The sequence below is a fragment of the Phocoena sinus genome, chromosome 14, assembly GCF_008692025.1.
Source record: "Phocoena sinus isolate mPhoSin1 chromosome 14, mPhoSin1.pri, whole genome shotgun sequence".
Classification (NCBI taxonomy): Eukaryota; Metazoa; Chordata; class Mammalia; order Artiodactyla; family Phocoenidae; genus Phocoena; species Phocoena sinus.
Genome location: NC_045776.1, coordinates 72504585 through 72519909, shown reverse-complemented (window position 1 = coordinate 72519909; position 15325 = coordinate 72504585). Strand labels below are relative to the sequence as shown.

The window sequence follows — 15325 nt, the reverse complement described above, 5'->3', positions numbered from 1 at the left end:
TGCTGTCAAACCAGAACTTTATTTCACAACTAATGAACACCTGAAAGAAGGGAAGTAAATATGAGCACACATAATGAAAGTGGTGCTCAGGGGATCATATCCAAAGAAATGTAAGACAAAGTGAAAAACAGATTAAGGACGCGGTTCGCAGCTCAATTTGTTTTTACAGCACAATGGAAGTGAAAGGCAATGCAGCCCTTAGACTCCGAATTTTTAAATAAACTTTGTTTTAATAACCTGGAACCCAGCCCTGTAATTAGCTGTAATTTACTGAGATATGGAATCTTGAACACAATGTAATGAAAACTGAAACCTCAGAGGAGGAACATGAAAAAAATACAAGTCATAAAAATACGATTATTGCTGCAAGGAACTTACAGCTATTTATAGAGATAAATCTAGGACTATGTCACATTGATAGAACAGTGGGAAGACAGATTTTTGGCCGATCTGTGGTTGAGTCTGATTTCGTTTTTTCAGGTTCAGTGCCCCTTCCTCTGGGCACATAAATCCCAGAAGCCTGCATACAGCTGAGCCCTTCCCAAGACATTAGAGGTCCAAGGTGTCATGCCAAAAGGTTAGCCAACCAGGTGACCTTCTGAGGTCCCCCTTTTTTTTCTTTTTTTTTTGCGGTACGTGGGCCTTTCACTGCTGTGGCCTCTCCTGTTGCGGAGCACAGGCTCCGGACGCACAGGCTCTGCGGCCATGGCTCACGGGCCTAGCTGCTCCGCAGCATGTGGGATCTTACTGGACTGATCTTACTGGACTGGGGCATGAACCCATGTCTCCTGCATCGGCAGGCAGACTCTCAACCACTGCACCACCAGGGAAGCCCCTCTGAGGTCCCTTTTTGAGGCTCAGTTACATATACATTGGGATCATCACCCCTGCCCCCATGCAATGCTCTATGGAAATTCTACCAAAATGCTTCTTTAAGGAGGAAAGACTCATTTATCACCACCTTTTTAGAAAGCATCCATGGACGACATCAGATTGTCTCAGGGTTCATAGTTCTTTTCTTCCATAAAACAGGACGTGATCCTTTTGGGACAACTAAATTAATAAATCCTGAAATTAATAAACTGTACCAAGACCCACAAATTTGTTTTCAATAGAAGAGTTAAATTTAAATGGCAATTTTAAAAACTGAAAAATTTCTCTATCTCTAGCTGGAGTCCTCACTGGAGGTTGACAATTAGGGGTGAGACAACAGGAAACCATGTATCCTGTCATGGAACACAACGTGTAACTCCTAGCTTTGACTTAGAATCTATATTATTTATCAACATATTACAAGACTGTGACAGCACTGTCAATGTGTTAACTGTGAAGCCCCTTTCTAGGATAAGAAAGGCAGGAAAGGGCCTCCTGCTGCATGCTGCAAATCCATCACAGCTTAAAGTCTGGCCAGATCCTCTCTCTGTTTAATTGTGGAACTGAACAGGCTCGCTGAACTATTTTACAGTGACCCGAACGCTGGAACAGAACACGTAAGACGGTCTGGCGGCTGCATGTCAGAGGCCTCACCAACCTTGCTCTCTGTGCTTACAGTACCAACAGAGTCAGTTCCAAGCGATTCTGGGATGTCCATAAGGCTGAGAAGAGAAAGAAAACATAAGACTGATTAGGTCAGCAGTCTTTGGAGCGCTGGAAATTAATCTCATTTTAAGAAAGAGCTACAAGCACAGTATAAATGGCTATTTTCATTTAGAGATGAAAAGTCTTTGACCTTAGGCCCTAAATGAGGCCCTCTTTTTTTTAAGTACCAGCCCTAAGTAACATTTCACGTGGCTCTCTGAGACCTCGATCTGAGACACTCACTGATCCATGATGGAGTAAGTTTAGAAAATGCTGTTCCCTGCGCCTTGAGATCCCTGGCCACTTAGGACACTGACGTTCTGCAGCAGGTGTGGTACCTGCTCTGTTTCATCAGCTTCCCAGAGTTTCTGACCACAGAGAAGCTGGCCTCTCTGTTAGAACGCCAGAGTGGCCCTGCTAAAGGAGGGACAAAGGCGACACGCCTGCTGAGCCCTCAGTCAGTTCCTGGGTGCTTTAGTCATCAGCTCCCAGGGGTGACGGCCTCTGCTTGTCTGTGATCCCCCGATACCCCGCATTGGGGGTCACTCAAGTAGTTCGTGAGGCAGGGAAAGAAGGAAGGAGAGGATCAGATGATAGGGAGGGGGCAACCGCAGGTACCGAGGGCAGGAGAGGAAGGGAAACAAGCCCCTGGTCACCCCGGTCAGCTGGGTTCTGCTGTCTGGACAGTTAGGACCCAGCACCACTGTGCCTTCACCTCTCACCAGCCACGGCAAAGCTCTTCTTGGATTGTTCTCTATCCCGAACAGGGTGGCCAGGCACGCAGCTTAGCAGTCAGGACCTCAGTCCTTGGGCTGCAGTGGCAGGAGCCACAGCAAAGTCGCCACAAGGGCTGTTTGAGGCCCAGTGAAGGACTGAAACAGACGCTGTGTCAAGGTTCCTACCAGTCGAGAAAGGAAGAAACACACAAGAAGAGGAGCAAGGAAGAATCTGAGCTGCTGGGAAGCAGCCCTGCGCCCTGGGCTGTGAGCCAGCCTGGGAGAGCAGGGCCAGGCTGCGCAGCACGGCAGCAGCGCCGTCCGCTGCGGCTCCCTACCTTGGGCCGGTAGCCCTGCTCGGCCATCATCTTCGCCTCCTGCCGCAGCAGGGCGTCTGTGAGCTGCTCTGCCTGCCTCGCCTCTTCTTCCTCCTCCTCTTCCTGCTGGTCCGCTTCCCACGCCTGCAGCTGGCGCTCTGCAACCTGGCCACCGAGAGCAAAGTCACCCGGGACGGGCCGCAGGGCAGAACCCTGCCTCTGATCCAGAGGGAGAGGCTCAGGTCCCCCCGCTGGAGCATCAGCGCTCAGCACTAGTGGTGGCAGTGCCCTCATGGGAAGGACATTCATGGTACCGAATGGTACCATGGTACTGGAGAGGTTATGTGTGTGGTAAAATGCACCTTGTAAAAAGCTCTGGACGTAGCCACGTGTTGGGAAGACCCTTCTGTGTTAACTATTAGGTACTGAATTGAATAAAAAGAGACTTGTGGCCAGTGAGCCAGGTGCTTGCAGATGCAGCCAGGAAAGAGGCAAGGAATGGTAACAGCAGCCTTGTTTCCACGGGAGACAGAGGACCCGGAGCGGGGCTGGAGCTACAACCAGGAGGGTCAGGGTTCCAGCGGGAAATGAAAAGGGATGCTCTGAGCTCCCAAACGTGGGCTTCCTGGACAAGGTCCAGGCCAGGCTGTGGAAATAAGTCAAGGGTCCCTGAACCCTGTGCCATGATGGTACAGGAACCCCAGCAGGGCCTGCTGCCCGTGCGTTCATCCCAGGGCTCAGCCCCACCTGGGCTTCCAGCTCCTGCTTCCTGGCCGATTTCAGTTCTTCGCTCTCCTTTTTCTCACGATGAGCTGACTCTCTGGCCTCCTCAAGATCTCGAATAAGTTGCTCTCTGTGTCTCAGGGATTCCTCTTGCTCCCGTCGGTTTTGTTCAATCTTTTCCTGTATTTGTTTTTGTCTTCCTGTCAGAACCTATCCTCAGCGGAAAGGAAGAGGGAAGATTTTGGTTAGACTTTAACAGATGCCTGTTCTACCAGCCGTGGACAGTCTGCAGCTGCAGCTACATGGAGACCAGACCCAGCCTAATCCTCAGCCTCAGGCCCAAATACACCAGGATGAAGGCAAGCCCAGACTACGGGATCGGTCCAAACAATCGGCCACGTTTCCCACGCGTCTCCATCGCACACAGAGTGCACGTGGACTGTGCGTATGGAGACAGCCGAGCACCAGAGATCAAAGCAGGCAGGGATGGAGCTCCGTCCCCAGGGCACAGACACATAGCAACAAGGTGACTCTCACTCCCTATCAGTGAGTTCTAGAAAACGTAAGAAATCACAAGCCACGTAGATGGCCACAGGCAGGGTCTGGGTCATCCCACCAACCTTGTGGATTTAAATTTACTGCTCAAAGCAGCAGAAACCTGCTGTGTTTGATTCTTGGCCAGAGCAGGATTATGTCCACATGATGGTCGGGACTTGGCAACCAGGACCAGCAGGAAGCCACCTGCCATACCCAACAGTCATGCTCTCTGGGGGGGACATGTAAAGTGGCCACAATGAGGAGGAACATTTTAAATGGGGGAAAAAAATAAAAAGATGCTGGAGAGTATCTGGTATTCACAAAAGTGAAAAAGCACCAGTTGAGACCGGATTTCCCATGGGTTCTAAAATGTAGCATGCTGGCCTGCACAGAATATAATTTCCATTTTAAACCACTTTAAGATAACTTCCAATACATGGATAATAAAGACCTTTTCCCCCCAAAAGATTTCCTTTGAATTGGGGTGTGTTTTATAATGCACTACTTATATATGACAAATAAAAGTCATGTTCCTTAGTCTACTTCTGGTTTTGCACTCCAAGAAAAAAATCCTAAATGTGGAAACGGCTTCTGCACCAAGATGTTCACTGCAGTAATATATAACGGCTCAAAATCAGAAAAAAAATGGATCCACAAAAGGAAACGGAAAAACAAACTACTGTATACCCACAAGATACATTACACAGCCATCAAAATGACATTTACAAAGAAGATATAATAGTATAATAAAATGATTGAAATCAAATAGCTCAGTATAGTATGTAGAAAAAACATTATCCATAGAAACAGAAGCGTAGAAGGAAATAAATAGTGGCTGTGTAGATGATGTAGATGGTGACTGTTTTTTTACTTTTCTGTACTGAATTTTTTCCTAGTAAGCGTATATTACTTTTATAATAATATTGAAAGTCCACTGAAAATGCCCAGAGGGGACTCTGTTCCCAGAACATTTGGCAGGGTCAGCACGTGGTCACCAACCCGACACCCGCCCGGCCACCTGCGCCCACTCCCGGATTACCTCGCTCATCAGCCGGTCTCGAGCACTCCTCTCGCGGGCCCACTCTGCCTCTCTCTTTTCCCACATTTCCTTAGCCTCCTCCCTAGGGAGACACAGAGAGGATGACAGCTGGATCCTTACCACCACCGGTGGTAGAAGAGAACCAACAGGGCTCCAAGGCACCAGGTAGCACATACCTTCTGTGCAGCCAACCTCCAAATAAACTTCCAGCAGATTACAGGGAAGGACAACTTCACAGAAAGTATTACTATCGTAAGCACTTTAAGTTCCCTTTTTTAACCCTCCATCTCCTTACAAAAAGCACTGGTGAAGACGTGCATCCAGGACATTTAAACACTGAAGTGAATGAAACCATCGGGGCTGGAGAAGAGGAGGGGCACGCCGGTGCCTGAGCTCTGTCACCATGTTCCTGCGGTCACTCTAGCTCGCCCTGTGGCCTGGGGCAAGTGAGTGACTGCCTCGACTCCCCGTGACCCAAGTACTCTGTGACCCCAGCACTGGGCTGGATGTCAGGATTAAACAGGAGGAGGACCGTAAAGCACTGAGCACAGTGTCTGGCGCACGGTAAGTGCTCAATAAGTGTTACCTGTTATTCCAGTACTTCAATCTACCAGATTAAGTTTTAGGATCCAGACCCATTCATATAGACCTAAGAAGCATTCAATGTCTCCATAATTTATAACCATTTCCTTTCAAGTTTCTAAGATCTCAGATGAACAGATCCTTACTCTAAACCCTAACGGCTTCCACCTTAAATAACCCGAGGGAAACACCCCACAAGCCAGGTCCACTAGCAAAGATGTGCTCCTCACGAATGATGGACAGAGGAACAAGGATGGGAGTTTCAACAGCAGACAACCCTCACAGCGACCTGCTGACCTGCGGGAATCGAGGTGCAAGCAGAGGCCAGAATGCCACCTCTCACCTCAACAGCGTCTGCAGCTCCGCCTCCCGCGCCCTCTCCAGTTGCAGCTGCTCCTCGATGACCCGCTTCATCCAGGCCACATCGGCCTGGGCCTGCTCCCTCCGGGCCAGGTGCACGCGCTGGTTCTCGTCCTCCTCCTCCAGCAGCGCCTGCAGGATGCGCCTGTCTGCCTCCTAGAGGAAGGACGAGGAAGCGCAGTGGGCGCGGTGCCCAGCCCTGCAGTAGCAACAGCCTCAGCTCTGCCAGCCCCTCGGCACTGAAAGCAGGCGTTCTGGGAAGACATGGGCTGTTTCCAGAGCAGGCAGGCTGTGATCACGTAGGGATGATTTAGACACCACAGAGGCCCAGGAGCTTTTCTCTGCCCACAGGGAGAGACCCTCTGCCACCACACGCACATCTCTGCCCTCAGACACATCTGGTAGCACAGCTTTTTAGAACACAATTTGCCAGCAGTTCCACTTCACAGGATATAAGCTACAGAGACACAAATGCACAGAGATATATGCACAAAGTGCTCACTGCAGCTGTTCCGTAAGAGGAAAGCCGACTGGGGTGGGAAAGCAACTCTCCTGTCTGGTCTCAGTGAGGGAGCCCATCAAAATACTTGCAAGGAATACCGAGCAGCTAGTCAAAAAGAACAAGCTCAGTCTAAGAACACTGGTCTGGAAGCCTGAGGTGTACTCTTAGGTACTATGCTGTGCAATGCCACTTCAAGTACATTTAAAAATGAAACTGAAAACCCCCCAAACTCACCACTTCCCTGTATGTGTGTGTATGTAAATACAGTTGATTCCTGAACAACATGGGTTTGAACTGTGTGAGTCCACTTACACACAGATCTTTTTCAATAAATATACTAGTGTTTTCATTTTACAGATCTTTAACTAAGTGTGGGAAAAGTGTTTGACTAGAGAGTACAGTAGGTAGACGGAAATGAACTAGGGTTTGAGTCCTGATTCTAACCAAACTGTTTTAGCTTCCTGCCCTTCAGTGGGTCATTTATCAATTCGTTTTTGAGGCAGAGAGAGCAGTACGTGGGTTTTCAACTCCGTGGGGGTCAGCACCCCTAACCCCCACGTGGTTCAGGGGTCAACTGCATATCTAGAAAGATGTACACCCAAACAGACACCTCTGGGAGGAGCAGGGATTGCGGGGGCTGCTGGTCAAGGGGGGATCTCACTTGGTGTTTTCTTATGAGAACGCACCCATTACTAAGCAATGGAAAACATGCTTTTCAAAAGGAAGTGAAAGAAACTCCAGGCTGTCCCTTCAGATTTACCAGTTCCTCTTGGATCTGCTGTGTACGTCTGTTGAGCTGCACGTTATACTGATGTCTCAAAAAGCGTCTAGAAATGAGAAAATATGGGTTGCCTTCAGTGTTTCCTAAAGAAAAGCAGAGGTTAGACAGCCGCTTTCTGCAGATTGTATCCCGTTCGGTTTCAGGGTTTACCACTGCACGTCTGAGAAAGTGAGAGGCTCGCCCGCTTGGGGAAGGCAGGCGAGGGGTTGGGGGTCCTTCTCACACGTACCCCAGCTCCGCCTTCTGCCACAAGGCTGCCATCTGCTTCCGCTCTTCCTCCAGCCTCTCCAGCTCCCCAGCGCTGCTTCAGCAGATTCTCCTGCTCCTTCTTTAGTTTGGTGGCCTATGGGTACAAGACGGTAAACCAGGTAAGTGCATGAGAATCAGAGTTCCTTCATCCCTCAGCAGACACGACACAACAAGGGTGGCCTGGCCACCTGGTGCCAGGATCCCCTTCCACCCCTGGGGCTCTGAGCCCCTTGGCCCAGCTCACTCATTCATCTTGCTGGGCCTTCCCAACCCTGCCAACAAGGATGAACCCCTGCCCCGTGCTCCCACAGGGCCCTGCACTTTCCCAAGCCTATTGTAACTAAACATCTGTCTCCCTGACCGATACAGCTCCCAGCTGTATCCCTAGCAGCCAGCCCAGTGCTCGGCACTTAGAATACGTCGTGGGCACAAAGGATCTAGTTCTTGAATCATTCTGGCCTGGGGAAGGGGGGAGTGCTCCCCTCGCCTGCATGAGAAGATCCAGCCCCTCAGAGCAACTGTGCACAGTATTCTCAAAACAGCTTCCAGGACCAAAGATCCTCATGGTTTGTGCCTTGAGACCCCAAACTGCTAGTCTCCCGCGAGAGCTGTGTGCTGGATCATCAGACTAAGTCAAGTCTACTAAGAGCACTTGAAATCCAAGTACTCAGGAGGCTCTCGGGACAGCAGGCCTCTCTACACACGTCGGAGGGGACGCGTGTTATCTCCTGACGGTTGACACTCTAGAATCTGGGCACAGAAAGAACCACAGGTGGGAGCACATGTCAGAAGGAGAGCCCAGCGTTGTTTCCCTTCTTAGAATCGCCCCCCCGGATATGGTCTCTGTTTAGCGCAGCTTTTTATTTATTTTTTTTTTTTTGCGGTATGCGGGCCTCTCACTGTTGGGGCCTCTCCCGTCGCGGGGCACAGGCTCCGGACGCGCAGGCTCAGCGGCCATAGCTCGTGGGCCCAGCCGCTCCGCGGCATGTGGGATCCTCCCGGACCGGGGCACGAACCCACGTCCCCTGCATCGGCAGGCGGGCTCCCAACCACTGCGCCACCAGGGAAGCCCCCTAGCGCAGCTTTTTAAACGCCCGTTTCCTAACAAGAAGGAGCTGCAAGCGAGGAGGCCCTGGCGCCGGGGCTCGCCCTCACCTCCATCTCCTTCACCTTCAGCTCCTCCATCTGCTGGCGCAGCGCGTCTGCCTGCAGTTTACCCTCCAGTTGCCTCCTCTCCTCTTCTGCTTTCATCCGTTCCAGCGCTTCCCGTCGGGCCGTTTCATATTCATTTTCATACCGTTTTTCCTTTTCCTCTTCGGCGGCTTCTTGCTGCATGGAGCCAAAGGGACCCGGGGGTGAGTATCTGTAGCATGGAGCTGGCAAAGACCCTGCTCCCCACCACCGGCCAGCAAGCCTCAGGGCCCGTTCCTCATTCCAACACGTCTGCACCCGAGGAGGCCACACACTTATCAGCTGTGTGGCCCAGGCAAAGGTGCATCTTCCTGGGCTCGATTCTCACTGTGGGAACCATGGGAGTGGTGCTGCCCTCAGAGATGAAGCTGGGGAGGCTCTCAGCACAGTGCCTGGTACAGAGGAGGGGCTCAAGAACACCAGGGTTCCTTCCCTTCCACAAGTCAACAAAACACTTTCCAAAATGAACCCAGAGGTGAAGCAGTGGGTCCACGGAGGTGTGGACTTTTATCCCCAGAGTTGCTGCTATAAACCAAGGTTGAGACTTTATGACGTAAATTACATCAAAAGAGGGTGCTGCAACAGAAACAACCTTTAAGGATGCATGTTGCGTCTACCATCAACCAGCCCTGGACGCCTTGTCTTACTCTCTGCCCCTGGGAGTGATCACATAGGATTCTTGTCTGCATAAGAGCAGCAAACATTCAGTTTTAACATGTGTTAAGTAAACCGAGAAAAAGTCTATTCCTGTGTTGGAGTCATTAACATTGAAAACAAGAAACAAATTCAAAGACATGGACACAGGGCTTCCCTGGTGGCGCAGTGGTTGAGAGTCCGCCTGCCGATGCAGGGGACACGGGTTCGTGCCCTGGTCCGGGAAGATCCCACATGCCGCAGAGCATGGCCGCTGAGCCCGTGTTCCGCCACGGGAGAGGCCACAACAGTGAGAGGCCCACGTACCACAAAAAAAAAAAAAAAAAAAAGACATGGAGACAGTCTCCCAACACATACCACACCTGTTTTTTTTCCTCTTTCTGTGTTTCCCAAGAGTTTATCACATGTTTCTTGTGAAGTTCCAATTCAATCTGAGGACGAGAAGGCAGAGAATAAACTTCCTAACTGATTCATTGGACACATATTCACTGCCGAGTACAGTGTCATGGCCTGGAATGTGGCCAGGTGTCTTATAAGTAAGTGCATGGTGACCCCAACATATACAGTCTGATTGCAAGTCATTTAGAAAACCAAAGGACCAGTCAATTCTAAACCATGTCAAGAATTGGAAAAAAGTAACAAACTTTTCTTCCAGTACCCTTGGGGCTGAGCCAGAACAGGTCAGCAGACACTGAAATGGAAATCTAATCTCAAAGGCCACCCTGGTAGGTCTAAAGCCTGCCAGGCCCCAGGGCAGAAGCTAGATGAGGAACAGACTCAACCTTTGGCCTGGCTCCCCAGTACTCCCTCTGCAACAGAGAAGCTGTAAAAACATGCACTACCTGTATCAATAGATGCAACAAATTTGGGGTAATTAATAAGAGATTTGGGTTTAAACAATCTTTTGGATCAGAAAATGAATTGTACCACCGTCCAAAGCTTTTGTTTGGGAAATTATTATAAAAGTTTTAAATTTCTTCCTCAACTCACACATGTAAACCTTTGCAACTAACTTGAATGTTCTGAATAAACATCTGAGTACATGACTTTGGAGGAGCCACTGAAATCTACAAATGGCTGGGGAGAGGAGTCCTCCTGGGTTTAGCGCTAACCGCACAGCACTGCAGAGCAGCCAGATGCTCCAGTACTTGTGACTGGCAATTTCTACATGAAGTTATGAGCACACAAGTGAACACACCAAGTGGATACACAAACTATACACTGAAACTAATTAATTATATCCTTCATGGGAGTCTCTCCCTCTAGCCCAATCTCTGCTGAATGATGTAACCCCAGCCAAGACGCCCCGCTCTCTCCTTGCCCCGAAGCCTGTGGATTTGTCCCCCTTTCTCCTGCCACCCCAGTTCTGACCTTTACCATTACTTGCCTGGGCTGCGGCAGCAACCCCTCAATTGACATCACCCATTCCCCCCCCCACCTCGACATTACTGCCAAAGCTGCTGCTCCCCAAAATGCAGCTGGGACCCTGTCGCACCCCTGCTTAAAATCACGCAGGTGCTCCCCAGCACTTCCAGGGGAAGACCGTATGAGGCCGTCCAAGGTGGCCCCTTCTGCCTACCCAGCCTCTGCCCTTGGGGTCCCCCCTCCCTATCAGACGTCCCAACCTCACAGCCACTTGTAGCTGTTAACCGAATGACCCAGATCTTCTGTGTGGGGCTTCTTTTCAAGGTGGCTGGAGTGATCTCTGTTTCACCCCAGCACAAGATGCAAGCTTAAAAACAAGACGGGAAACATGACTTCATCTACTTAGGCAAATCAACAGAAGGATCTCCTTGGTTTTCACCTCTCGAAGTTTGGGGTTGTTCTTTTTCCAGTGTTCATACAAAAGCTGTTCAGCAATCTGTCAAGAAAACACAAAGAGGGAAGCCTGATGTCACTTTTCCAATCTGTCCACATTTTGGATAACCCACAATAGAAGTCAGCTCAGGCTAAGAGCTCCTCCACTGGCACCCGGCACTGTGCCTGCCCTTCAGACCTCCCACATGCCTCACACCCACGGCGCTGGGAGCCAGACACCTGATTGGAAGCACACAGTGCTGACAAATGACTCTTATAATGGTGACAAAAGGGGGCCCAAATCTGATGCTACAGATGGGTCCTAGATACTAAAGATCTGTTTCAAAATATACAACAGGCTTAAAAACAGAGTTCTGGGGCTCACCATCGCACACAACTACTTTGGAAGATAAAATATACCACTCCCAGCCCTTTGTGGGACCAGAGAACTAGAATAAAGAAAAAGGACTCAGATGTAATAATTAAGGGGCCAAAGAGAATAGAGATGACTCATGGAAAACACACATAAAGAACAACTCAGAGTAAGCACTTTTCCCGACTGGCTCTGGAGTGAAGTGCCGTCTCAACAGGTCAGAGCCCCCGAGGGGACCCCAAGTGGCATCACTGACAGGCTGGGGACTCCCGCTCTGCAGCCTCCTAAAAAGCTACTTACCAGTTTCCTTTGCTCCTCTCGGGCTGACTTCAGATTCCTGTGCTGCTCCCGGATTCTTCTTTCCCTCAAGTTCATGCTCAGCCTCAGCTCCTCCAGTTCTCTGGCCAGCAGGTCCTGCTCCTCTGCCAGAAGCTGCCTGAGTCTCTGCCGTCGGGCCTCCAGACGCTTCCTCCCCTCCTCCTTCATCTTCTCCCGCTGGTAGGCGTGCATGCTGGTTAAGAAGGAGCCACCATCAACCAGATGTGCTACAGCCGCACAGGGAACACGTGGCTGGTTGTGTGGGTGACAGAGGCTGAGGCAGACAGAATGTGGTGACCCGGGAAGGTTTCTTCCAGCCAAAGTGAACAGAGGTGACAGAACCACTACGCATAATAGAATCTTGTTTTTGCAAGAAGAAAATGTATAATGGGCTTATATATGCGCGTACTAATGGTACCAGCTAATATTATTTGAGCAGTTACTGTGTACCAGGTACTACATACCTGGACGGTTTTATATTAATCATCACATAAATCCTATAAAGTAGGTTCTGTTTTAGCCCCACTTCACTGATGAGGAAACTGAGCTCATTCATACAGCAAGTGACACAGTCAGGGTTTCTATCTAGGCCTGTCCGACTCCAAAACCTATGCTTTTTTTTTTGCGGTACGCGGGCCTCTCACTGTTGTGGCCTCTCCCGTCGCGGAACACAGGCTCCGGACGCGCAGGCTCAGCCGGCATGTGGCTCACGGGCTCCGCGGCATGTGGGATCTTCCTGGACCGGGGCACGAACCCGTGTCCCCTGCATCGGCAGGCAGACTCTCAACCACTGTGCCACCAGGGAAGCCCCTAAAACCTATGCTTTTAACTTCAATGTTTTTACATGCATTTCTACAGAAAATGGGTGTATATGTGTATATATATTTACACACAAACACAAATGGAGAAGAGTATGGGAGGATATGCACCAGACAGTTCACTGTGGTTCTCTCCTGGGGGTATGGGGTTACGAAGGAGACTTCCACATTCTACATACATTTCTCATTTTGTCTTTTTCAGTGCGAATTTGTTACTTCACTGATGATCTTTTTTTCAATTTCCAGTTGGAAAGACATCACTGTGCAGGTAATCCATGCTGTCCAGCCACACTCCCCCAGGTCCTTAAGGTCACATCTCCTGACAGCAAGTGGCCCTCAACCCTAAACGATGGCGGTCACCACACAATTACCTCCTCTGGTAGGAGGCCTTGGAGCTCCATTCTGCCTGTTTGGAGCTGCAGATGTCAGACACCTTGAAGTAGCGGCTGTTCTGATCCCACTGCTGCCGAAGCTGGGCCTCCTGCTCCCGGCGTTGCTGTCGTGCAGCCTGCTGATCCGGGAGCCTCCGGCTGCACCCGGAGGAGGGCAGCGTGGGGAGTGCCATCTGAGGAGAACAGCAGTGGTAAGAAAATGAGCCTGCTGCAACCCCTCATCCCTTTAATGCGTGATCCTCACCCCTTGGCTGAACACTGGAATCGCCTGGTAGAGCCTGGGCCCCATTCCAGACTAGTTAAATCAAACAGTCTTAGTGTAGGCCCCCAGGCACCAGTATTTTAAAAATGACTTGTCATCAGGACTGCAAATCATCTACTTAAATAAGCGTGGACTGCACCGGGCTGTGAGCCAGACATCATGAAGGGCACTGCAGACAGAGACAGAGAACCAGTCCTGGCAACGCTGGACAAGCACACTGGGGACTTCTATGCTCTGCCTAAGGTAACATAGATAATAATTTAAGGAATACTTGTGTGTGCCAAGCCCTTGACATATACGATCTTTTTCATTGTTACTATCGCCCTATTTTTTGGCAGGTGAGAAAACTTAAGTTCAAAGAGGTAAAATGACTTGCTCAAGATTACAAAAGCAGGAAGTGGAGGAAATTTATAAAAGAGCTGGGATCCTAATTCATGTTAGTCTGAGATGAGTGCCCGGACTCTGTAGACTGCAAGAGGCTGCCTGTTGGGGCCAACATGCCCTGGCTTCGGCAACCCGCAGAGAGTGGCCCAATCCAGGTGTCACATCTGGAAGTGTTCTGGATTAGCATGGAGGGAGATCCCTCATCTTACGGATGGAGAAACCACCACCCAGAGAGAGGAATGAATTTGCATGGGTCAAGAAGCAATCTGGGGACACAGCTGGAGACTCGAAAGCAGAACCAGTCTCACTCCGGACACCTTTTCCCCTGGTCCAAAAGCTGCCCTATGTGCAAGGTCTACACAGTGCTTGGCTGTGACAATACTTAAGGAGCTTCTGTTGAATAAACAAGCTCAGAGTCCTCCGATCCCGAAGTAAAGTGATCTGCGTCTATGGGCCGAGTTTAGCCTGAGGCTGCCAGTTTATGATCTGTCTTCAGACTGTGGCAGGCTTGACAAACTGTTTTCCTTGCCCTGTGAGCCGCCCGCGGATAAATCTTTGCACCAGGAGTCAGAAAACTTAAGATTCCGGTCCCGGATCTGCCACCAACAAGCTGGGCTGCTCCCTGAAAAAGTCGCATCCCTCTGTAACAAAAGCGGTTACAGAGGGAAGTGTCGGACCCAGAGCGCGCGGGGAGCAGAGTGAGAACGGGAAGCCGAACCCCCGGGCTCCCTGCGATCGCGTCCCGCGACAGCGGACGCGCTTCCCGCCAGCGCGGGGCCGACTGCAGCGGGGCTCTGAGGGTCCCGGCCCCAAAGCCGGCCCCCGGCCGAGCCCAAACCCCCGACTTACGTTTCTCTGCGCCCCGGAATCTTCGAAGGCTGTCCCGGCCTGAGCTGCAGCATGTCCCAACCGAGCCCGGCCCGGCCCGCTGCAACCCTTCCGAGCAGAACTGCACCTACGCCGGCCGTTTCCCCGCTCGTTGCCGGGGCAACGGGTCGGCGACGGAGCGCCGCGAGGGCCAAGCCTCCTGCAGCGCGATTACTAGACGCGCAGAGAGGAAAAAGAAGGCTGCGTTTTTCTCTGGTGCCCCCGCGTGATGGGCGGGAGCTCAATCGCAAACGTCGCTAGTCCTGGAAACAGGCAAGGAAAGAGGAAAAGAATCCATTCACTACACCAAATTTAGGATAAAGGTGAGGATGGGGGGAAATCAGAGGGATATGATAGGGGAGGTGATTATAAGCCAGTGGTTCTCAAACCTGGCTGCGCATGAGAATCATCTCGGGAGCTCTTAAAAATCCAGATGTCCAAACCAAACTCCAGACAAATCCCATCAAGCTCCCTGAGGGTATCAGTGGTTGTCTAAGCCCCCCAGGTGCTTTCGACGTGCAGCCAGCTCGCAGAACTGCTGGCGTCAGTAGGGACGAGTTATTGGTAACTTTCTATTGTCTTAGGATAGTGGTGGGTTCAAGTCTGTTCATTCTCTTAGTGTGTTTTATAACTCGCAGGTGTTACGTGTATTATCTTATGTATCAACTATTCCGTTAAAAAAATGAAAACATCCGCTCTTTGATTCATGCTCTTTTCATTTTCCCATTCTTGTCTTCATTTACTCTCTCCTTCATTCCTTCCTCCCTTTATTCCATTCTCTGTTTTCCTGGATGCAGCATAATGTCCGGTTGAACAGTGTGGCCTCTGCTGCAACCTCCACCACGCTAGTCATGTGGTCTTGGACAGGTCACTTCATCACTCTGA

At 50.5% G+C, this 15325-nt stretch overlaps 1 protein-coding gene across 1 annotated transcript; it reads right to left on the bottom strand.

Moving 5' to 3' along the window:
* Window positions 1-14562, bottom strand: TCHP (trichoplein keratin filament binding). The gene is given in 14 exon segments (XM_032602582.1): window positions 1-1595; window positions 2633-2776; window positions 3359-3544; window positions 4911-4992; window positions 5836-6008; window positions 7115-7181; window positions 7365-7429; window positions 7431-7478; window positions 8540-8713; window positions 9592-9660; window positions 11034-11090; window positions 11700-11910; window positions 12907-13100; window positions 14423-14562. Coding segments are annotated over 13 exon segments (1503 nt in total). The 5' UTR covers window positions 14423-14562; the 3' UTR covers window positions 1-1562.
* Between the last annotated feature and the right edge of the window lie 763 nt (window positions 14563-15325).